Source organism: Fusarium falciforme, chromosome 10 (assembly GCF_026873545.1).
Source record: "Fusarium falciforme chromosome 10, complete sequence".
Taxonomy (NCBI): Eukaryota; Fungi; Ascomycota; class Sordariomycetes; order Hypocreales; family Nectriaceae; genus Fusarium; species Fusarium falciforme.
In genome coordinates this window covers 1986550-2005895 of record NC_070553.1, presented here as the reverse complement: position 1 = coordinate 2005895, position 19346 = coordinate 1986550, and the positions used below count along the sequence as shown (strand labels likewise).

Here is a 19346-nt window from a genome sequence, read left to right as displayed (position 1 = left end):
CTACGCCGCGCTCTTATTGAGTTTCTCCTCATATGCCCTGCGCCCCTCCTCCTTCAGCTTAGCGTCATCCGGTCTTGCAAGATCAACCTGCGGCATGAGCATAAAGGCCAGGACAAAGGCAAGGGCAGCCACAGAAGCCCCAATGAGAAAAATCACCCTAAACCCCTTTCTGTATGCGGGAATAAGGACAGAGCGGATCATCTCGGCCTCGCTCGACGAGACGGTGTCCAGGAATGCTTGAGGGTTACCTATCAGCGTCTTGGATTCTTTGCTGTCAAGGTCCAATACGGATAAAGAATTAGCGATAATATTATTTCTGCGATGCCATATTAGCCAAGATCAACCCTCAGACCGAGGATCTACATACAGAACTGTCCCGCAGACTGCAAGGCCAAGTGTAGCCCCCAAGTTTCTCACGAAACTATCAGGCATGATTAGCGCAGCTGATAAAAAATTGGGCATTTCCACGTCGTCACTCACTTTCTAAATGATGTCACAACGGCCATGTCACGTCGCTCGACGCCGGCCTGCGTGGCAATAAGAGCACTGTGGTCTTGGTCAGTCTGAAAATCATGTCGTGATGATATAAACTTACGGCTGGAGAGTATTTCCAACTCCCACTCCAATGAGGATAGAATATCCAATCTGCTTACCAACTCCCGTGTTCTCATCAAGAGTCGACATCAAGCCAAGCCCAACGGCCCAGCACAGCCAGCCAAAGAGAATGCACTCACGGTAGCGGCCTACCCAGTGTACCACCAGGCCAGAAAGTGTGCTGCTAACGGTCTGCAGAAGAGTGATAGGCAGTAGCATTGCACCTGCCTTGGTAGCTGAGTAGCCGTACACCAGCTGGTAGAATGAGGGCACGTAGTAGACCTGCATGACAAAGTTCCAGCCGTTGATGGCCATGGTCAAGCAAGCACCGTTGACGATCTTGGATTTGAAGATGTGCACTAGTCCGAACGTTAGAGAATCAGCTTCAAAATTGACCCTCGGGTCTTACTCACAAGGGATCAAGGGATATCGAGGGCCTTTCCACTGCCACAGGATAAAGGCTACCGAAACTGCTGTGCCAACCACCAATGTGGTTATGACCTGAGCTGAGTTCCAGGAATATTCATTGCCTCCCCAGGTTAGGCCCAGAATGACAACAGTCATTCCAGCCAGGGCGAGGAATATGCCCAAGAAATCGACAGCTTTGAGCTTCCTGTTCTACATCAGCAAAACACTCACTCGATCTTCAGGTGTGAGTCCACAAACAATCTCCAGTCCCCTTCCACCTTCTTCAGGGGCATAGAAAACAAGACGCAGCAAGTAGTGAATATCGTCAGCGGCAGCTGCATGCGAAAGATCCAACGCCACGAATCTTCAGACTTTGAAGAGAGCGCGCCACCAATAACGGGGCCAACACCATTGGCAATTGCCACGACAGCACCCTAGACAAAACCATCAGCTTTGGTCCAAAAAGAGATCATGTCTTTACTTACCAGGATGCCCTGGTATTTACCCCTCTCCCGCAGAGGCACGACGTCGCTCACGATGAGCTGGGCGACAGTCATCAGACCACCTCCTCCGATACCGGTGAACGCGCGGAATATGGTGAGCTGAAGCACAGACTGGGCAAGGGATGAGGCCAGGGAGCCAACAAAGAAGATTGCCAGGCCTGTCAGGAGGATAATCTTGCGGGACCAAATGTCGGACAGTCTTCCATACATCAGTTGTCCAACCGTCGATGTTCTATGGCAGCTGTCAGATTTATGTATGATGGGGGAGTCAGGATACTCACATGAAATAACCGCTTGCTATCCATGAGACTTCGGCTGTTGAGCCCAATGCGTTTCCAATGATGTACAAGCTGGTCGCCAGCATGGTCTGGTCCATGAGAGCCAACAGGTCGACGCTTGCGCACGCAAGAAAAATCTAGACAAGTCAATTCGAGTTCCAATCGATTGAATCAAGATATCTCACCGTTATGATGGCCCTTCTGGGCACATAGTTGGTCTGCTCGTTGAACTGATGAATCTTTCCGTCATCGGAGCCTCCATCGACGACAATCGTCCTGGTCGAGCCCAGGCTATGGCTCATGACAGCCGTTTGATTCGGTTCACGGTCTGTCATTGTATCTGAAATCGTGATGAGAAACGTCTTGGGGACGATTGAGGCGTTAGAGCAGCTGCAAGACCTTTATTCGAGAAGCGGAAGCAAGGGACGCACGGAGGTACCTTGATGCCAAACCAAGACACCCTCGGCTCAAACTTGATGCATCTCCTATTTCGCAGGCCTGCTTAGATGATCGACATGATGACGAGAACCCGTTTGGCTGAGGAACAGAACCCGTTTGGTCGAGGACACAACACACCGCTTCAACTACCGGGCAACTACCGTGCGCTCCCGTCTTATAGCGATGTCATGGCAGGGCCCTTGTATGGACCAGGGAGTTGCATTCCCGTCAGACATTCGCTATTTTGAAATTGGCGAACTAGCGACGTCGCAGATCCCCGAGGATCGGAGGAGGCTAGGGTGTCATTGTGGAAGTCTAATTGCGCCGTCAGGACATAGTTCAAGCTATTTGAGCCCATTTGAGAGAATACGCAATCAACATGCTCATTGACATGATGTTTGGTCTTTTGATTTTCACTCTCGTCTCGGCCTCTCTCATGACTTGAAGTTCACGATGCGAGACTGCAAATCATGCCAAGAAAACCAGCCACTCAGCATTTTTTGCCCTCTTGTCCATCAAGGTCCCGTCTAGAATCATTAAACCGGACCCAACATTGCGTCAAACTCCACCTGGATCCCCTTAACTATCAGGGTCGGACAGGGGCAGGGGTAGCTTGAAGCCATGTTGCACGAGAGCCCATGCATTGCAAATCATTATGCACTCTCGAGGAATATTCCCGTCATCCCACGACTTGTGTCTCACCTATTTCTTATGCTTATGATGCGTGGGCTTTTTATCCTAGCTGCGCCCACCTTGATGGGCAACCAGCCATCGTGTCACCACCCACTTGTGCTTCCCCAAGACGACGTCGACTGAAGCAATCATGGCCTTTTGGGCTGCTTCTCCGAACAAGGTAACTTCCAAATAGAGCCGAGAGCCTAACTAGTGAAACCCCCAAGTCTAGAGACGAGAAATAGAGCCGCCGATCTTGCCAGTCTCTCTTGAACAAAGGAACCGTAACCCCCATTCTTCCTCTGCCCGGTCTGACCAACGCATCCACCTCCGTTACCCGTTGAACGACGATGATCTTAGCGCCGAAAATGTCGGGTGGTGGGCCATTCATGTTCTGATTGGCATACAAGAGGCTCGTTCCAAGGGAAGTGTGTTGTTCACTGCCAGACATCCCACGCTTTGTATGCAGACACCGAGCGATTTTCACTGCAACCTGAGAGATTCTGTGTGAAAAGGAGGAGCTTCGTACTACTCTATAGTGCTGAGATTTTTCATATATATAGTGGTGCCTGTCTCTCTCTTCTTTCTCTATTCTGGACATTATCCGAGGTCTTAGTCTTAAGCCATAGGCAGCAACAGCTTTTCACCATGGCGAGTCCAAATCCCCTCAACGTGTACAAAGGACCCGACTCTGTCAAGCAGTATTTCGACCCCGAATCGTCGCCCCCACTCCCTCTCGTTGAGATCCCAGACTGCCTGAACCCCTTCCGTGAAGATGGAGTCCGCATCTACGCTAAGATGATGACGATGCATCCCGCAAACAACGTGAAAGCCATGCCAGGTACCGTTTCTAGATCTTCTATTTCTGTTCTTTGCCAACACTTTTAGCTCTCAACCTCTTGCAAAAATGCGTGGTGCCTGGACAGACAAAGACGGTGGTTGAATACAGCTCTGGCTCAACTGTGCTGTCCATGTCATTGATATCCCGCGCAATTCACGATATCGATGACGTGAGGGCTTTTCTGAGCAACAAGACAAGCGCAGCAAAGCTACGACTCATGCAGTTTTTCGGTATTGACATGTGAGTTTCTATCCCGTCACATCTTCGGAACCACTGGTGAATGTCGACCTGCTCACATCTCATAGAACACTCTTTGGTGGTCCTTCTCAGCCAGAGCCTATTGATGAGCGTGGTGGTATCAGGGCAGCACAGAGATTGGCTCATGAGTCAGACTCTGTCATCAACCCCAACCAGTACGAGAATGACTTGGTGAGTTACATGGGTGTATGTACTGGGCACATACTAACTGGAAATCAGAACTGGAATGCTCACATCAGATGGACTGGACCTCAAATTTTCAAGCAGCTCCCAGAGATCAACGTGGTCTGCGCTGGAATGGGCACATCAGGTAGGTTTGATGTTGAGATGCCCTTGGTAACTGCTAACAAGACTAGGAACTATGACGGGACTAGGCACTTATTTCAAAGAAGCCAAGCCTTCTGTCTATCGATTAGGGTGAGTACATATACCTATGAAGAATACACGTTAAGCTCACTGCTTCATAGAGTATGCACTGCGCCAGGTGACAGAGTCCCCGGCCCACGATCATTCGCCCTCATGGCACCTGTCGAGTTCCCCTGGAAACAGGCCATCGACCACATCGAAGAAGTTGATTCCCACAACTCCTTTTCCTTGTCACTCGACCTCTGCCGACAGGGTATTGTGTCCGGTCCTTCGTCTGGGTTCAACCTCAGAGGCCTTTACCAATTCCTCGAGAAACGAAAGGCCGAGGGCACGCTTTCCGAGCTGGCTGGACCAGATGGCACCGTGCACTGCGTGTTCTTGTGCTGCGATTTGCCGTATCAGTACATCAATGAGTACTTTGACAAGCTTGGCGACAGCTACTTTCCAACCATCAAGAATGAGGTGTGTATCAAGGTCCATTAGATTGAATTTAGCTAACTCGAGGCAGGATCTCCTCAAGGTTGACCTCTATCGATACGACGAAAAGTGGGAAAGGCCAGCTTCAGAGGCGCTCGATGCTTTCTTTGACATTGACCGAGGGGCACTCCTCGACATGGTTCTCTCCGATCCCAAGAGTGGATCGATGGGCGCCTTTGAACTTCAGAACATGTTGCGCTCTCGACAAGACACAGTCGTCATCGACCTCCGACAACCAGACGACTTTGGAGCCTTCCATCTCCCAGGCTCCGTCAACATGCCCTTCACCCAGCAGTCTTCGCCAAGTCCGTTCTCAGACGCAAAGATCCTCGAATCTCTGTGGCAAAGACTCGAAGCCACGTTCAAGGCCCCAAGCCAAGAGCTCAATACTCTCCTCCAGGACAAGCGAATACTTCTTACATGTTACGACGGAGACAGCGCTCGCGTCGCGACCAGCGTCCTGCGGGCCAAGGGTTATGAGGCTGACAGCATAAGAGGGGGTTTCACAGCGTTGAGCAAGATGCGGCAGAGTTCGAGTCAGGTTACGCTGGATGGAAGTCGTGAGACCTCGCCGTGGATGGAGCTGAGTCAAGAGACTTATGGGATCCAGTCTGCTCCAGTTTCGCTTTGAGGAGGCCGAGGATATTTTGAGAGGGACTGGTATTCATAAGGGCTAGAATGGTAGACGGGAATGATAGGAATACCCTGGAACGAATATTTGGATGGTTGGACTACGACAATGGACTTGGTAGATGATAAGGATGAGATACATATGACATTTCTTTTTAACATGAAGTATAGCACACATTTCGAACCAATCATGTCATAGTCCTTTCACTGTGTTGCGCTTGCTCTCAGATCATCTTTTTAATAGATGATCTGCCCCAGAGGATAACATCGTATCCAGATGTGCCATGTATTATTCACGTACAAGTTGAGATTGGCTCCATTGTACGAGAGTAAACTGACTTGGCCAACATTAATTGAATGAGCACCGGAATCTATTTAGCAGCATGAGCCAGTAATGGTATGTAAGGCCACAACAGGATATAGAATGGCATTACGTGTGAGTAGGGAGACCTGTCCACAGTTCAATGCCTGTACTCTTTGTCATTGTGGCCGATGAGGTCTTTTCAAGACATCACCAAATCAATAGCAACTCAATCACTGCATGTATTAGACAAGTCAGGGACTATAGACGATTCAATAAGAAATTAAAGGTAGGTAACTGGGTATCCTCATTCCATTCATATCTAATTATGGTTCTATCTCATCAACCATAACCCAATTGCCAGAAAACTATGAAAATATTCAACAGAATGGACCTGTCGAGGTTAAAGGGTATATACCATCAACAGGCTCCAAATACAAGCCATTCCGTCTAGACGTGCGCCGTTGATAACCCAGCACATCTAACTATGACGGACACTAGGGCAAGAAAGGTATAAGATACAAAGAAGAAGTAATTAAAGGGTATAATATTTCATCGAGACGACGATGAATCCGACTTCATCACCTCGACCGTCATTGTCGTCGTCTTGGTGATACCTGGAGGGTACTGATGGCCATGGCTAAGTCGATCCACGCTCTCATCGCTCGACCTGGCATCAACGTCTGTCAAGATTGTTGTCTTGTTTGTGATGCCAGCCGGCGTGGCTATCCGGTCGCGGAGCTCATACTCCATGACACCGGTATTGATGGCCTTTTGGCTGCTCGTCTCATCGTCGCCCCTTCGACCGCTCGACAAGGTATGCCAGTTGTTACCGCTACGGAGCGTACCACGACCGTAGTTGGTGGCTCCAGTAGTCGGCGTCTTTTTCGAGCTCTTGCCGTAGGTGCTGCCGAGGAAGCGTCTAAAGATGGGTCGCAGACAGGGAAGACTACCAGCAATGATGCCGACATTAAGCTCCAAGCTTGTCCAGATGGTAATGTTTCGAGAGTCCCAGAGCCAGTCACCTAATTTGCCGTAGTTTGTAATGTAGCCCAGCTTCACAAAGGCGGCAGCGCAGGCAAAGACACCGAGGCCCAGGATGCCGATGAGGGTAACTCGTGTGCGGAAGTGAACGTTGAGTTTCCAAAGCATGGGCGTGGGGATGACGATGGCGAAGAGAAGATCGGTGATGATGTTGAGCGCAGAGTTTGTGTATGAAAGGCCTTGGAGAGTCGACTGGGACCAGCAGGTCGCCTTTACGCTCGTGTCCCAGAGGATGCGGATATCCGTGCATTGGAACACGAGGGTCTGTTATTGTTAGCAATACACTCCGAGAGGGAATGGAGTGTTGGGCGTACAAAGAAACATCCAATGGTGTAAAAGGCCATGAAGCCCATGATGGACAAGATCAAGTAACGGTAGAATTTTGTCGAGGCAATGCGCAGCAGCGCGCAGCCAACAGCCAACTTGACGACGCAGATGGCTATGAGAAAGATGGGCTGGCTGATAAAGTTGAGCTTCATGCCGATCATGTAGACATCCGGATCAACATCGCCTTTGTGTCTTCCAGCACCATGGCTCAGCTGTCCAAAGATGACGCCCTGACCTGCCCAAGCCAAGGCGAGAGATAATACCATGAACCAATCCTATAACACGCAAAGTCAGTCACCATCTGCAAAAAGAAAAGTAAAAAGTTAACCCAGATGGGGGGGGATGCGGGTGGAGGGGCTGCAGACTCACATCCCAGCCTGTATTCCGAATGACCAACAGTCTCACGTATAAACGAGCCAAGACGGTGATTGTAGACAATGTGATGATGAAGACAGTCGCCGCAAGAATGTCTTTTACTCCATTCTCCTTTGGATTCGAGGGGGCTGGTGGTAGATCCATTGTGAAGACATGTAAAGAAACGTTAGGCACGACAAGAGCCGCCGCGCGACGAGGGGAGGGGGGAGGGTGATGAGGAAAAAAAGAACACACGCGCAGGAAGGAGGAGAACCACGTGGAGTTTCCAGCAAGACGGATTTGACAGGGGGGAATAGAGGAGGAGGGCCTTGACCCTTTGTCTTACCTGCCAGATGCCACCGAAAGAGTTGCAATGCCCTGCACACGACCGCCGAGGTAGGCATGGCCGATTTGCGTCTAAGCTGCTTCCAGAAACGCCACCGCGGAACCGAAGGCTTGAGCCGCACTTGGGAAAGGCTCTATACAGTGCAGCAGCTACAGTGAGGTGGCCATCATTAACACTGCTACTATGACGGTCCAAGTGAATCGTACGAGAGGGGACGCACACCCAAGATCAAGGGGGTTCTGTGCGCCTGTCGTAAGATCCGGCAGTGCTTCAGACGCCGGAATCAGTCGACGGCATTGTATGCATGCAGGTCATTTTATCTTGAGGCTTGTTACTTTTTATATCTAGAATCTGTTGGTCGACCAACACATTTGCTCCCGAGAGATTGGAACGAATTCCCTGCGCTGTCACAAAAGGATCGACATTCCAGCAGAGACAACTCAACTCAGGAATGACACACTGTCTGATCCTTCGGGCTTGATTAGAAAAAGCAAAACCCACTGCGGGCACGGAACACTTCCGGATCATCATTACAACCCATCTCGAGACCCATACGTAGCAGCATCGCTAAGCAAAGCAAGGCCCCTTGGAGTCAATGCGCCAGTGGACGGTCTCCATCTGGATCCCTGCTCCTTCAGGAGGATCCTTCTAGGGCGCGGGGCACAACGCGCCACCCGTTATTCCCTCGACCGGCGTCATCCTCAGAGGGCTGAACAGTAGGGACAGACGTTGTTCAACATCAAACTGCTCTTCCACCAACAGCAGCAACATGATCCTATAACGGCTTACCAAACAGTCGATCCAATGACTCGACGCTCATGCCAGCAAAACCACGCCGCACGCTTCCCCTGACATGGCCCGCTGGGACCCCTTGCTGCGCCGCTTGCACACACCAACAACCCTGGGAGGCAGACTCCAGATTTTCGAATCGGGATCTATGGTAGGGTACCTGATGGCCCCCTCCCCTGCCACGGAAGTCGATGCCTAGGTCCCCCCCTGGTCCACCCTTTCTCATCTGTATCTTCCCTGCCGGTGAAATGCGCCGATTTGAGAAATCCCGTCTCTTTTGCCTTCATCGCGTCTCCGCCGACGTTGCTCTCGGGAACAGCGGCCCTTGTCCTCGGGGATGAAATCACTCAAAGGACGGAAATTCAAAGACAATGCAATGCGTTCTTAGGGGTCCTCCTTATGCGCTTGGCCTAAAAGCCTGCAGTATATATCCCCTCTTGCATCCGCGCCTCTCTGCAATACTACCACGCTCAACTCCATTCAAGTGCCTCATCCTTGTCGGCTATTTGCCTCGCATTGATTGAACGTTGCCCACCATGCGCGCCGGATTCGTCTCTTTCCTGGCCCTCAACGCCGCCGGCGTTTTGGCTGCCCCTCAGGCTACCACCATTGCCTCGTCTGCCCCCGAGGTGACAAACATTGACGAGATCAAGGACCTCGCTGCCTCTGCGTATGAGAATGCGCAGGAGTTTGTCGAGACACAGGCCAAGCGTGGAAGCACTTGCAACTGGAGCAACGTCCGCGTGCGAAGGGAATGGTGAGTTTCACAGCACCCCTCTTCAACTTGCATGTACTGACAAGAGTAGGAACACCTTCTCCAAAAACGAGAAGAAGGCTTACATCAACGCCGTCAAGTGCCTCCAGTCCAAGCCCGCCAAGTCTCCCGCGTCTTTCGCTCCCGGCGCAAAGACTCGGTTCGACGACTGGGTAGCCACTCACGTCGACCAGACCCAGATCATCCACTACACTGGAAACTTCTTGGTCTGGCATCGGTACTTTACCTGGCTGTACGAGGAGGCTCTTCGGAATGAGTGCGGATACAAGGGCACTCAGCCTGTAAGTAACCACATCACGCTTGTAAATGCAACCTTGCTAACGTTTAATAGTACTGGGACTGGGCCCTCACTGCCATCACTGGCCTCTCCAAGTCTTCCATCTTTGATGGCAGCGAGTACTCCATGTCGGGCGACGGCGAGTACATCCCCGACCGCCCCGACGTCATCCTCGGAGCCTCCAGCGGCCTGCCCCCGGTCTACCTCCCGACCGGCAACGGCGGCGGCTGCGTCAAGTCGGGTCCCTTCAAGGACATGAAGGTCAACCTCGGCCCCGCAGCCCTGGACCTCCCCGGCGGCGTGGTCGAAGCCCGACCCAACCCCCTCGAGTACAACCCCCGTTGCCTGAAGCGCGACCTGGGTGACGCAGTCAACAGGCGGTACGCCAACGCCACGTCCATCCTCCGCAACATCCTCCAGCCCAAGAACGCCTACGACTTCCAGATGCAGATGCAGGGCGTCCCCGGCTCCGGAGACATCGGCATCCACGGCGGCGGCCACTACTCCCTCGGCGGCGACCCCGGCAACGACGTCTTCACCTCCCCCGGCGACCCTGCATTCTACCTGCACCACTCCATGATCGACCGCGTGTGGTGGATCTGGCAGATGCTGGACCCCAAGGAGCGCCAGTACGGCAAGTCTGCCCTCATGGGTACAAACACTTTCCTCGACATCCCTGCCAGCAACGCCACCACCTTTGAGGACTATGTCAACTTTGGCTGGGCTGGCGAGTCCCGCCAGATCAAGGACCTGATGAGTACCCTGTCTGGCCCTTTCTGCTACGTCTACTTGTAAGCGAGCGAGCGTGTAAGCGAGAGTCATTGTATATAGCACGTGTTCATCTTCTTCAGCCCGAGTCGGCATCGTCTATTGTATTAGCCTCAAGTATCTAGAGAGCCACAATATTACACCTTTTAACTCGTCAATCAACAACTTGATCCATCCGTAGCCGTTAATCATCCCGACCAGTAGTTGGCAAACTTGGAAGCGAAGCAGGGAACTGTACCTGTAAATCCTCCAGTCTCAGCCGCATACAGACGCCATCTCGCTTCTTGTGCCATCGCATCGACCTGCTCGCCAAGATTGCGGCAAGGGCCGGAAAATGTCCTAGCGCAGGTGGTGCCTCCGATTTCTTACCAAGGCGCTGACCAAGCGAGGGAGATGCAGCAGGGATACTGCGTAGTTACTCTGGGTCTGATCAGGGGTTCCAAGATAGAGAGGCGCTTTCCTAGATCCAGAGTTCGATGCAACGCTGTGCTATCTAGATCCAGTGGTCTCTCCTGAGCAGTGCGTCCCCATGCCTGGCATGATCGTACGTCTCGTCCGGGTGTCATGGATACTACACGGACGAGGTTCCATATCAGGACCCTGTACAGGGGCCAATCGTAACGACCCCCGGATGACCGTGGATACGGCCCATGCCAGTGGAGAACGGGGTTTTGTTAGATGGAGGAAATGCAGGCGAAGAAGGGATGAACCACTGTAAGCTCTCCCAAGCACGTGGAAATGACGGGTCATGACAGCTGCCTCGGCATGGACGGGATGGAACACTAACAACGGGGGGCCGAGGAACGGCGTACCGTAAGCAGTAACGAGAAGCAAGCGCGTTTAGGCGTATTTCTGCTTGCTGACGGCCAAGATGAGCCAGGAGCAAGCCACATTATCGCTTGACAGGCCGTTGACACTTGGGTTAGTTCATGTTGGCCGCAGAGTGGCAAAGTGGTGTGACTTCTGACTCGCGCTTATTTCTCACTCAAGCTCACTTCTTCAGAACCAACATGCTGCACAGATAAAGGCTCTCAGTTGAGTTCTGTATTCACGTCCCTTGTCAATCATTTCTAGCGTGTTCTAGTGTCAGGTCCCCCTCTCAGCCGCATCCCATCATCTCGTCCAAACACCAACGCTAACACCTCGAGTCCGCTCCAACGCTAGCACTCTAGCCCGCGACCGGAATTGCCTCATGCACAGACCAGACCCGTTAAGCGAGCCAGTGACTAACCAGCTGAATTAAAATGCCCGGGCTTGGTGCGGCAAAGTCGGAACTGGACTGGGAATAAAATGTTGTTAATGGCTAGTGCGTGTTTAAATGCATTATCCCTTCAGGTGAGAGGACAAGCTTAATGTCGCGGGTTATATGCTTGTTTGGGTAGTGCATGTTCTCGAGGATAAAGTTATACCCTCGGTCTACCCGTCTTGTTTCCTCAATCGTACTCGTATGTAAGCGGCGTTTATTCTAGGTAAATCTTCCGGTCGATTGAGTTTGTAGGCATCCAACCGGGGCGGATCAATACCCCTGGACTCCTCGGGTAGATATGGCCAGGGATACACGTCATCGCCATATAGAGGTTCAGCAGAAACGTTACAGCGCTGCATCGTGATACATGGGTCCTAGTAAGCTCTTTGGCGAATTTCAGGTCAACTGTGTACGTTGTCAATCACGAGTTTTGAAGTAGAATGTGGTTTCCAGGAACTCCAGCAAGCTGTGCATTCTTGGCTGCGACATTGCAGTCAATCTCGGCCATGGATCGAATTAGTGTTTGCAACCCAGCTGGTGAATATAACGGACTCGTCTTATAAGACTTTGGTGTTTTACGGCAGGGTCTTGGCGCCGTGACTTGTAAAGTGCCATGTGCCGTTTGCTAATGTGCTCACTCTCCTTAGGTACGGGATGGGAAGTGTGGCAGTGATGAATAATAAGAACAAAAACAGGTTTTGCTTCAATATCAAGAGGGGCTCTAGAGGCGCACTTCATCGTTTGTAGTCTCCAAATATTAGGAGGCATCTTGCTCTGTGATGACTACCTAGTCTTGACAACCTCTGGCAACTTCCCACGCTACTTGTTCACATGTGCTCTAACAACGTTACTCAGAAAGGCTCCCCTTAATATTAAACTTAATTTATGGTAAGATTGACTTGACTACATACCTCGTCACTGTACTCTTTTTTATCCCGTCAACCATTCTTTGCACTGTAGGGTAGGCGATGCGGCTGGTCTCTTCTGGCTCAAAACCCAATGCCGCAATATCAACATGTTCTGTGACAGTTATATAGGCCATCTGATAGTGTTATTTATGTTTTATCCTCTCTGTTGACAATTTGATTCTTGTTTGTGGTGATCCACAACATGGCCTTGATGCTAGTCCCATACCTAGGGATATTAAACTCAGCTGGCTTTGCAACGCCGTGAACCAGTTTCTTGTTATAGTTTTCATGTTTCTTTCATTCCAAGTTAATTCCCCAGATCTAATTTAAACACGAATTTCATTATTTCCGCGTGACGGGCGGCAAAAACTTGGCTGCATGATTTCCCTCGCAGACATTGATTCCACGTACGCGTTGTGTGGAAACACCCCGACTTCTCGAAACAGGACTAGGAGTTGGACACCCAAAAACACAATATCGATAATAAATAAGTAAGAAACTAAAAAACGATTGTCACATCCCGTCCTTGATGATTTGTTAGGTCAGGCACCCAAAACTGCCCAGACGGAGCGGAGAATCCAGAATCCGAAATGACGCTTTTTTCCCTTCACGCGACTGTCGATCCCAAAACTCCGACTTTTCGCACCATCACGATGGAGTCTTCGCTCTCATATCACGAACCTTCCATCACCGTTATCTCCATACTTTCTGGATTTCTTCTGTTGTTGAACTTGCTCAACTATGGCCTAGACAAGATCGCGTACTGTGGCCTTATCGGTCAGGTTGCTCTTGGCATTGCTTGGGGTACTCCTGGTGCGAAATGGCTCTCTCGTGAAGTCGAGGATGCTGTCATGCAGCTGGGATATCTTGGACTTATTCTTATCGTCTATGAGGGTAGGAGCTAGGCAATGAATTTACGGCTTGTCTGCTAACGCTGAGTAGGTGGTTTAGCAACCTCGTTCAAATCACTAAAGGCCAATATTGGTCTCTCCTCTGGCGTTGCCATAACCGGTATTCTTTTACCCATCGGTTTATCCTTCGCTTTAAAGTCCATGTTCAATGCATCTCTACTGCAGGCTTTTGCTGCAGGCGCTGCTCTCTGCTCAACAAGCCTGGGCACCACATTCACCATCCTAGGCACCAGTGGCCTCTCAACAACAAGGCTTGGCGTCGTCTTGACAAGTGCCGCCATGATGGATGATGTGGTAGGTCTCATTATGGTTCAGGTCATTTCGAATCTGGGAGGAGACTCGTTTGATGCCATCACTGTTGTCAGACCCGTCATGGTATCCCTCGCCTTTGCGGCTCTTATGCCCCTCCTTGGCAGATTCGTGGTGATGTCTGTCACTGCCAAGCTCAACACTTTCCGTGAGGCACACCCCTCTGGAAAGGTAGCCCAGCTACTCAGGCTGAGACAGACTGCCTTTGTCATCCACACAGCCCTCCTTCTTGGTCTTGTCGTGGGTGCCACCTTTGCAGGCACCTCGAGCCTCCTAGCGGCATACATCGCTGGTGCAACCATTAGTTGGTGGGACTCTGAGGTTCTTCACGTTCCAGAACGAGTACCAAGCACTTCTCCCGGAGCTGAGATCACAGAAGAGAGAAATCAGAGCAGTGATAATACCACCACGGATCAAGCGGCCCCCGCAATCTCGGAGCAAACAAGCTTACCCCTAGCGATGGGCGGCGGATCCGGCATGGACGTCTATGAGCGCTACTACAAGACTGCCGTCGAGCATATCTTGAAGCCTTTCTTCTTTGTGTGTACTTAAAGACCAACTTCGAGGACAACTGCTAACCAGCACAGGCATCCATCGGCTTTTCTGTCCCCATCACTAGACTGTTTTCCGGGCCTATAGCGTGGCGAGGTATCATATACACAATTCTCATGACTATTAGCAAGCTAGCCTGTGGCATCTGGTTGGTTTCCTTTGCAAACCCCCTCCGACCCTTCCAAAAGATCGCGCAGAGGCTTGCCGTCATGTGCAAGCAAAATCCAAAGCCCCTTGTCCCTGGAGCACAGTGCGCAGACCCCGACTTAGCCCGTCAGGATAGAGCAACGACATCGGATCCGACAGAGGAGCGAGAGGCCGTGCCTCTGGGAGCACTGGGCGATACAAGTGCGCGTCCCGTTTCTCCTGAACTTCGCAATTCAACACCGAAGCCTGAAAAGGCAGTGTCTCTGTATCCAGCATGCATCGTCGGTCTCGGCATGGTTGCTCGAGGAGAGATTGGATTTCTGATTGCTGCACTGGCAGAGAGCAAAGGGGTATTTGGCCGCCCGCCAAATGGTCAGCCCTCAGAGCTGTTCCTTATCGTGACTTGGGCCATCTCTCTCTGCACAGTCATTGGACCTATCTGCGTTGGGCTTCTCGTGAATAGAGTGAAGCAGTTGGAGGCTGGAAGTTTGAAGAAAAGAGGCGAGGGTAAGCGGAATGTTCTTGGGGCCTGGGGAGTGAGCTAGATGTTTGTATGCACATCACAAGCATGAAGGAAAACAGATAGATGTCCCTTGTTGAGAAAACCCCATCTATTCTACTCATATAGATGTTTAAGCCTTCCATGACCTGCAAAACGTGGCCACCTAACAAGAGACCCTCAACGCCTGAATAGCTCTACCAATATCTCCCTTTCAATACCAAACTCCTCTAAGATGACCCGTAATCATAGAAACCGCGACCGCTTTTTACCCCCAGATGGCCGTTCTGGAGGAACGTTTGAAGATACTCACGAGGTGCGCTAGGAATGTCTCCCCGGGCATCAGCATAGTGCTGCTCGATATCCAGAACCACATCCAGGCCAACCACGTCCATCTGCTCGAATGGACCCTTTGGCGTCTTGAGAACCCCCTTGAACATGGCGTCGATTTCTTCTGGAGTTGCAACACCTTCTGATGCCGCGAGTAGGGCTTCCCTCTTGATGGCCGCCCAAATACTACGACAAAAAGGTCAGTCTATATACATTTGGAAAATGCTGTGTTTCAGCTTACCGGTTGTAGATATAGCCCATGGATGGGCTCTTGACTTCGAAGGGAGAAAAACCATGTGCCTTGCATTGCTCCATCATCAGGGGGATGTAAGCGGGATTGGTAGTTTCATGACCCATGATTTCAATCTCTGTAAGCGTGTTAATCAAAGTTGGCATTCAAGGGAAAGATCAAATTTCTCACCTGGAGTCTCAGGAGGCCAATCTTTACAGATTTCCATAGTTAGCAATCTCACACTCACTAGACATGTGGACGCTTACAAGAGTGGGCGCTCAGAAAGCGGCGTTCGTTCTTCAGGGTGATCCCCTTCAGGATCTCGGAACAAGAGTAACTGCTAGAGTTTGAAGCAATTATAGTGTCCTCTCCTGCCAGAGAATCCAGCTCCACGATCACTTTCTGCTTGAGGGTAAGTTGCTCAGGTACACACTGTCAAGTCAGCTCAGCTATCGGTCCCCAGGGCGGTTGTCTCACCTCCACAACAAGCCATGCTGTTTTGAGTGCTTCTCGTAGTGTTTCTGGTGAGTGTGTGATGATCCTTCCCCATTGACCATTTTTCTTTCCAGCGTCTTTTCGGAAGCCGTCGATGGCTTTCTGGCTGGCCTTGAGCTGACTTTCTTGGCCATCAACGAGGTGAACGTCGTTTCCTCGACTTGACCACTGCAGAGATCTCGTTAGCAATATTTCAGGAAAATTTCCTGCAGTTTTAGAAAGACTTTGAGTGTGATATTCATACCATGAATGCAAGACGCCTGCCCTGGGTGCCCGCCCCGATCAGAGTGACCGAGGTCTTTGGTGTTACCGAGAGAACCATGTTGTCAGTGAATGTGAGGTTATAATCAAACTCAAGATAGATAGGAAGTGAGAATGAAGACAAAAGAAACCGAGATACTTGTCCAAAGAAAGCAAAAAACTCCGCAAGTGGTTACCATTCAATATTATAGTCCAAGTCGGATCCGATCTAGATGTGTCGACCCGCAGTGGCAAACATCTCCACTCAAAGTGCGAGCATCATCGGATCCGAGATTTGCTTGGTCAATCAGGATTGCAGGCCAATCTGCAGAGCATTTGCTCCTTTGGGAGGGGACTAGTTAGGGCTTTCCGCACAGCGGAACGGCAATATTGAAATGATATCATCATCCCCGATGTCTGGTTTCAGAGACACATGCACCTGGAGCTTTCGGATCAGGATGCAATGCAACATGTGGCAACCATAACCTTGTTGATCCTCCTTGCAGATTGTTCTTAGCTTGTGGCAAACTACAGTATCTTACAACTCATTGCACACCCAAAATCACAGCCGAATAACGCCTCTCCACGTCAGCTTCATCCTGTGCTCCCAAAGAGAACTTGGCAATAGCAGCTTGCACAGACTTGGAGCTCTGCGGAAGATGCTTCAGCGTTCGCTCCAGCGTGGATAGCAAGCTTTGATACGTTTCATCCGTTATCTTGCCAACCCCAAAGTCTCTGTCAATAGCCTTCCGTAGAAGCTGCACACCCGCAACAGCATGGTGCGGATAGGGGTCTATGGACACGATCGGAACCGTAAAGGTTGCCTCGCGAGCTCCCTCTTGGCCAAGGGTATCCGGGTCCGGTGGCCGCCTCAGTGTAAAAGTGTTGTGCAGACCAAAGGCCAGAGTATTCATGACAGTGTTCTCGGCGTCTGTGCTGATGTCTGCTATATCAGCCAGTAGGTCATGACGATCTGTGACCTCAATCACATCGACGAGCATCAGGATGCTAAGATGATAGTGGAGCATGAGAGAAACTGTTCAAGTCAACAGATGCACTACTTTTGGAAGCCAAAGACACTTACACCATCGGAGCTTCGTTTGCTGCCCCAGAAACTGCATCCGCTTGTGACACTCATCAAGCATCGGGCGATAGACTGTACCAAACTGCTTGATGGAGTCCACCACAGCCAGGTAGGCCTTGCGAACTTCAGACTCATCATGCCCATCTCGGAGAGCCTCTTTAAAGATGGCAGTCAACTTCCATCCCAACAACTTCCAAGATGCTGCGGCAGCGATGATTTGGTTCGCCCTTTCGTCCGTCATATCAGAACTTCCTCGACTCCAATGCTGCGCAGTCTCGTCAAACATTTTGGCACAGGTTCTGACTAGCCGCCACGGCAGTTCAGACTCGAATCCAAATAAGCCTGAAGAAAGCAGTGGGCGACAGTTGAGTGTCAAGGAAGCCGAGGTATCAAACGTCAAGGCAGCCCAGTATGCAGTGCTCTCGGCATTGATGAAGCCTGATGTCTCGATCGACTCTGGTGTTGTGACCATACCTTGTGACTTGAGTGATGGCGAGACCTTGGAACCACTGAACTGAAGATTCTTCTGTCGAGCCCTCAGAGTTTGGATCTGCTGCAAAGCTGTGTGAACACAAGCTTGTCCCGAAATGCCATCAGCCTCTTCCTCCTCCGAGATTCCGTCTGGAATCGGAGTCAGGGCAAACAGAAGCAGCGATAGCATAGATCGATAGGAAGGTCTGTTGATGATTCTAAGCATGTCTCTTCGTGCATGCCGCCAGAGAGCTTGAACAAGTACACGGTAATCATTGTCTGAAAGTGCGGTTCGAGAGCTAATGGGTAGCCATCGTGCAGAGAATGAGGCAATGGTGCTCTGAAGTGATTGCTCTATCAAGCAACACCTCTGGCTCCCTCTCCCTGGTGACTGCCCGTTTTTTGCGGCGGCATCAGTCATGCATCCATCGAGATGGCAGCATAGATCCGAGATGCTGACATACTTGTCGGCGAGGTTATGCCCAAACCTGAGACTGTCAACACTATACTCAGAGCCGAGGCGAGACCACTCACAAGAAAGGGCAGCTATATCTCCCCATCCATGACCCAAACACAGCTTCAAAGCCTTCCCTATACAAGGTCTCCAACCACTTAGAGTCGGCATCACTAAGAAGGCCCGTGTTTTGCGCCGTAATAGTCGAATATGTCGGCGAGGGTACAACAAAGGGAGTCGATCCAGTCGAAAACACCGAGGTTGTCAGGCTCTCCCGGTGAGCACCGCGCTCAGAGCCGAGGGCAAACCCCTCATTACCCGCGGAAGCTCTGCTATCCTGGGTCGACGACGTGTCACTTGAGGGGTGAGATGCAATCCTGCGACGTCCCTTGCGCTTCGCTCCACTAGAGCTGCCGCCGCCGCTCGCTTTGGCATCTTGGATCCACTATCCCGGGGGTAAGCACATGCTCTCACGTGGTGATTTAAGCTCTCGCTGCATAGGCAAGTTACCTTGAAGGTACATGATTTGTGGCGGTTGCGGCAGCGCGTGCAAGAGGCGGGCGCTTCTCCAGCGGCGGCGTTGCGGCTCTGGGCCGCGTCGCAGGCAACGCGCGATCGGCGACACTCGTCGCAGCTGGAGAACTGGGTGCGGCGCGTGACGAGGCCGCCTGGCATGATCGGATCCACTCGAGCTTCAACAGGGGGCTGCGAGAGACGGATCCGAAGGGATGTTGCTGCGAGGCCAATCTCAGGCTCAAGGATTCATGTGGGGATGAGACAGCAGAGAGAAACGGAACCGGGCCTCTCTCTTGTAAAGATATGAGAATCCAAGATGCGGGGTAATGCAGATCCCCTTTCTGGGGTAATGAAAAAGACCGGGGTAATCTTGTCCCGGGGACAGCAAAGATGCATCCATCAGTTCATGACCTCCTTTGCAGTAGCGTCTCCCAGCTGATGGCTGACCTCCAGCCAAAGGTTTTCGCTTTGACGGCCCGTTTCCTTGATCTTGGGGATTGTTTAGA

General features: G+C 51.2%; 7 protein-coding genes across 7 annotated transcripts; 3 read left to right on the top strand and 4 right to left on the bottom strand.

The window, feature by feature from the left end:
* Positions 1–2350, bottom strand: NCS54_01252600 (MFS domain-containing protein; the record flags this gene model as incomplete). The annotated part of the gene is made up of 9 exons (XM_053157756.1): positions 1969–2350; positions 1787–1920; positions 1488–1737; positions 1261–1436; positions 1008–1207; positions 596–953; positions 481–546; positions 368–421; positions 1–316 (listed from the first exon to the last, which is right to left on the bottom strand). Exons 1-9 carry the CDS (start codon positions 2116–2118, stop codon positions 1–3), a joined length of 1704 nt encoding a protein of 567 aa, XP_053013731.1. The 5' UTR covers positions 2119–2350.
* A 1191-nt stretch (positions 2351–3541) lies between these two features.
* On the top strand, positions 3542–5466 carry NCS54_01252500 (Rhodanese domain-containing protein; the record flags this gene model as incomplete). The annotated part of the gene is made up of 7 exons (XM_053157755.1): positions 3542–3734; positions 3782–3974; positions 4040–4163; positions 4212–4302; positions 4349–4409; positions 4460–4820; positions 4867–5466. 7 exons carry the CDS (start codon positions 3542–3544, stop codon positions 5464–5466), a joined length of 1623 nt encoding a protein of 540 aa, XP_053013730.1.
* Positions 5467–6318: 852 nt separating this feature from the next.
* NCS54_01252400 (Hypothetical protein) lies at positions 6319–7656 on the bottom strand (the record flags this gene model as incomplete). Its single annotated transcript, XM_053157754.1, has 3 exons — positions 6319–7074; positions 7125–7412; positions 7507–7656. 3 exons carry the CDS (start codon positions 7654–7656, stop codon positions 6319–6321), a joined length of 1194 nt encoding a protein of 397 aa, XP_053013729.1.
* A 1506-nt stretch (positions 7657–9162) lies between these two features.
* NCS54_01252300 (Hypothetical protein) lies at positions 9163–10473 on the top strand (the record flags this gene model as incomplete). The annotated part of the gene is made up of 3 exons (XM_053157753.1): positions 9163–9383; positions 9433–9682; positions 9733–10473. 3 exons carry the CDS (start codon positions 9163–9165, stop codon positions 10471–10473), a joined length of 1212 nt encoding a protein of 403 aa, XP_053013728.1.
* Positions 10474–13253: 2780 nt separating this feature from the next.
* Positions 13254–15064, top strand: NCS54_01252200 (Na-H-Exchanger domain-containing protein; the record flags this gene model as incomplete). Its single annotated transcript, XM_053157752.1, has 3 exons — positions 13254–13494; positions 13543–14360; positions 14408–15064. 3 exons carry the CDS (start codon positions 13254–13256, stop codon positions 15062–15064), a joined length of 1716 nt encoding a protein of 571 aa, XP_053013727.1.
* Positions 15065–15248: 184 nt separating this feature from the next.
* On the bottom strand, positions 15249–16397 carry NCS54_01252100 (Hypothetical protein; the record flags this gene model as incomplete). The annotated part of the gene is made up of 6 exons (XM_053157751.1): positions 15249–15534; positions 15590–15716; positions 15770–15790; positions 15847–16012; positions 16058–16243; positions 16320–16397. 6 exons carry the CDS (start codon positions 16395–16397, stop codon positions 15249–15251), a joined length of 864 nt encoding a protein of 287 aa, XP_053013726.1.
* Positions 16398–16860: 463 nt separating this feature from the next.
* Positions 16861–19083, bottom strand: NCS54_01252000 (Zn(2)-C6 fungal-type domain-containing protein; the record flags this gene model as incomplete). Its single annotated transcript, XM_053157750.1, has 4 exons — positions 18835–19083; positions 18405–18769; positions 17400–18358; positions 16861–17351 (listed from the first exon to the last, which is right to left on the bottom strand). Exons 1-4 carry the CDS (start codon positions 18997–18999, stop codon positions 16861–16863), a joined length of 1980 nt encoding a protein of 659 aa, XP_053013725.1. The 5' UTR covers positions 19000–19083.
* Between the last annotated feature and the right edge of the window lie 263 nt (positions 19084–19346).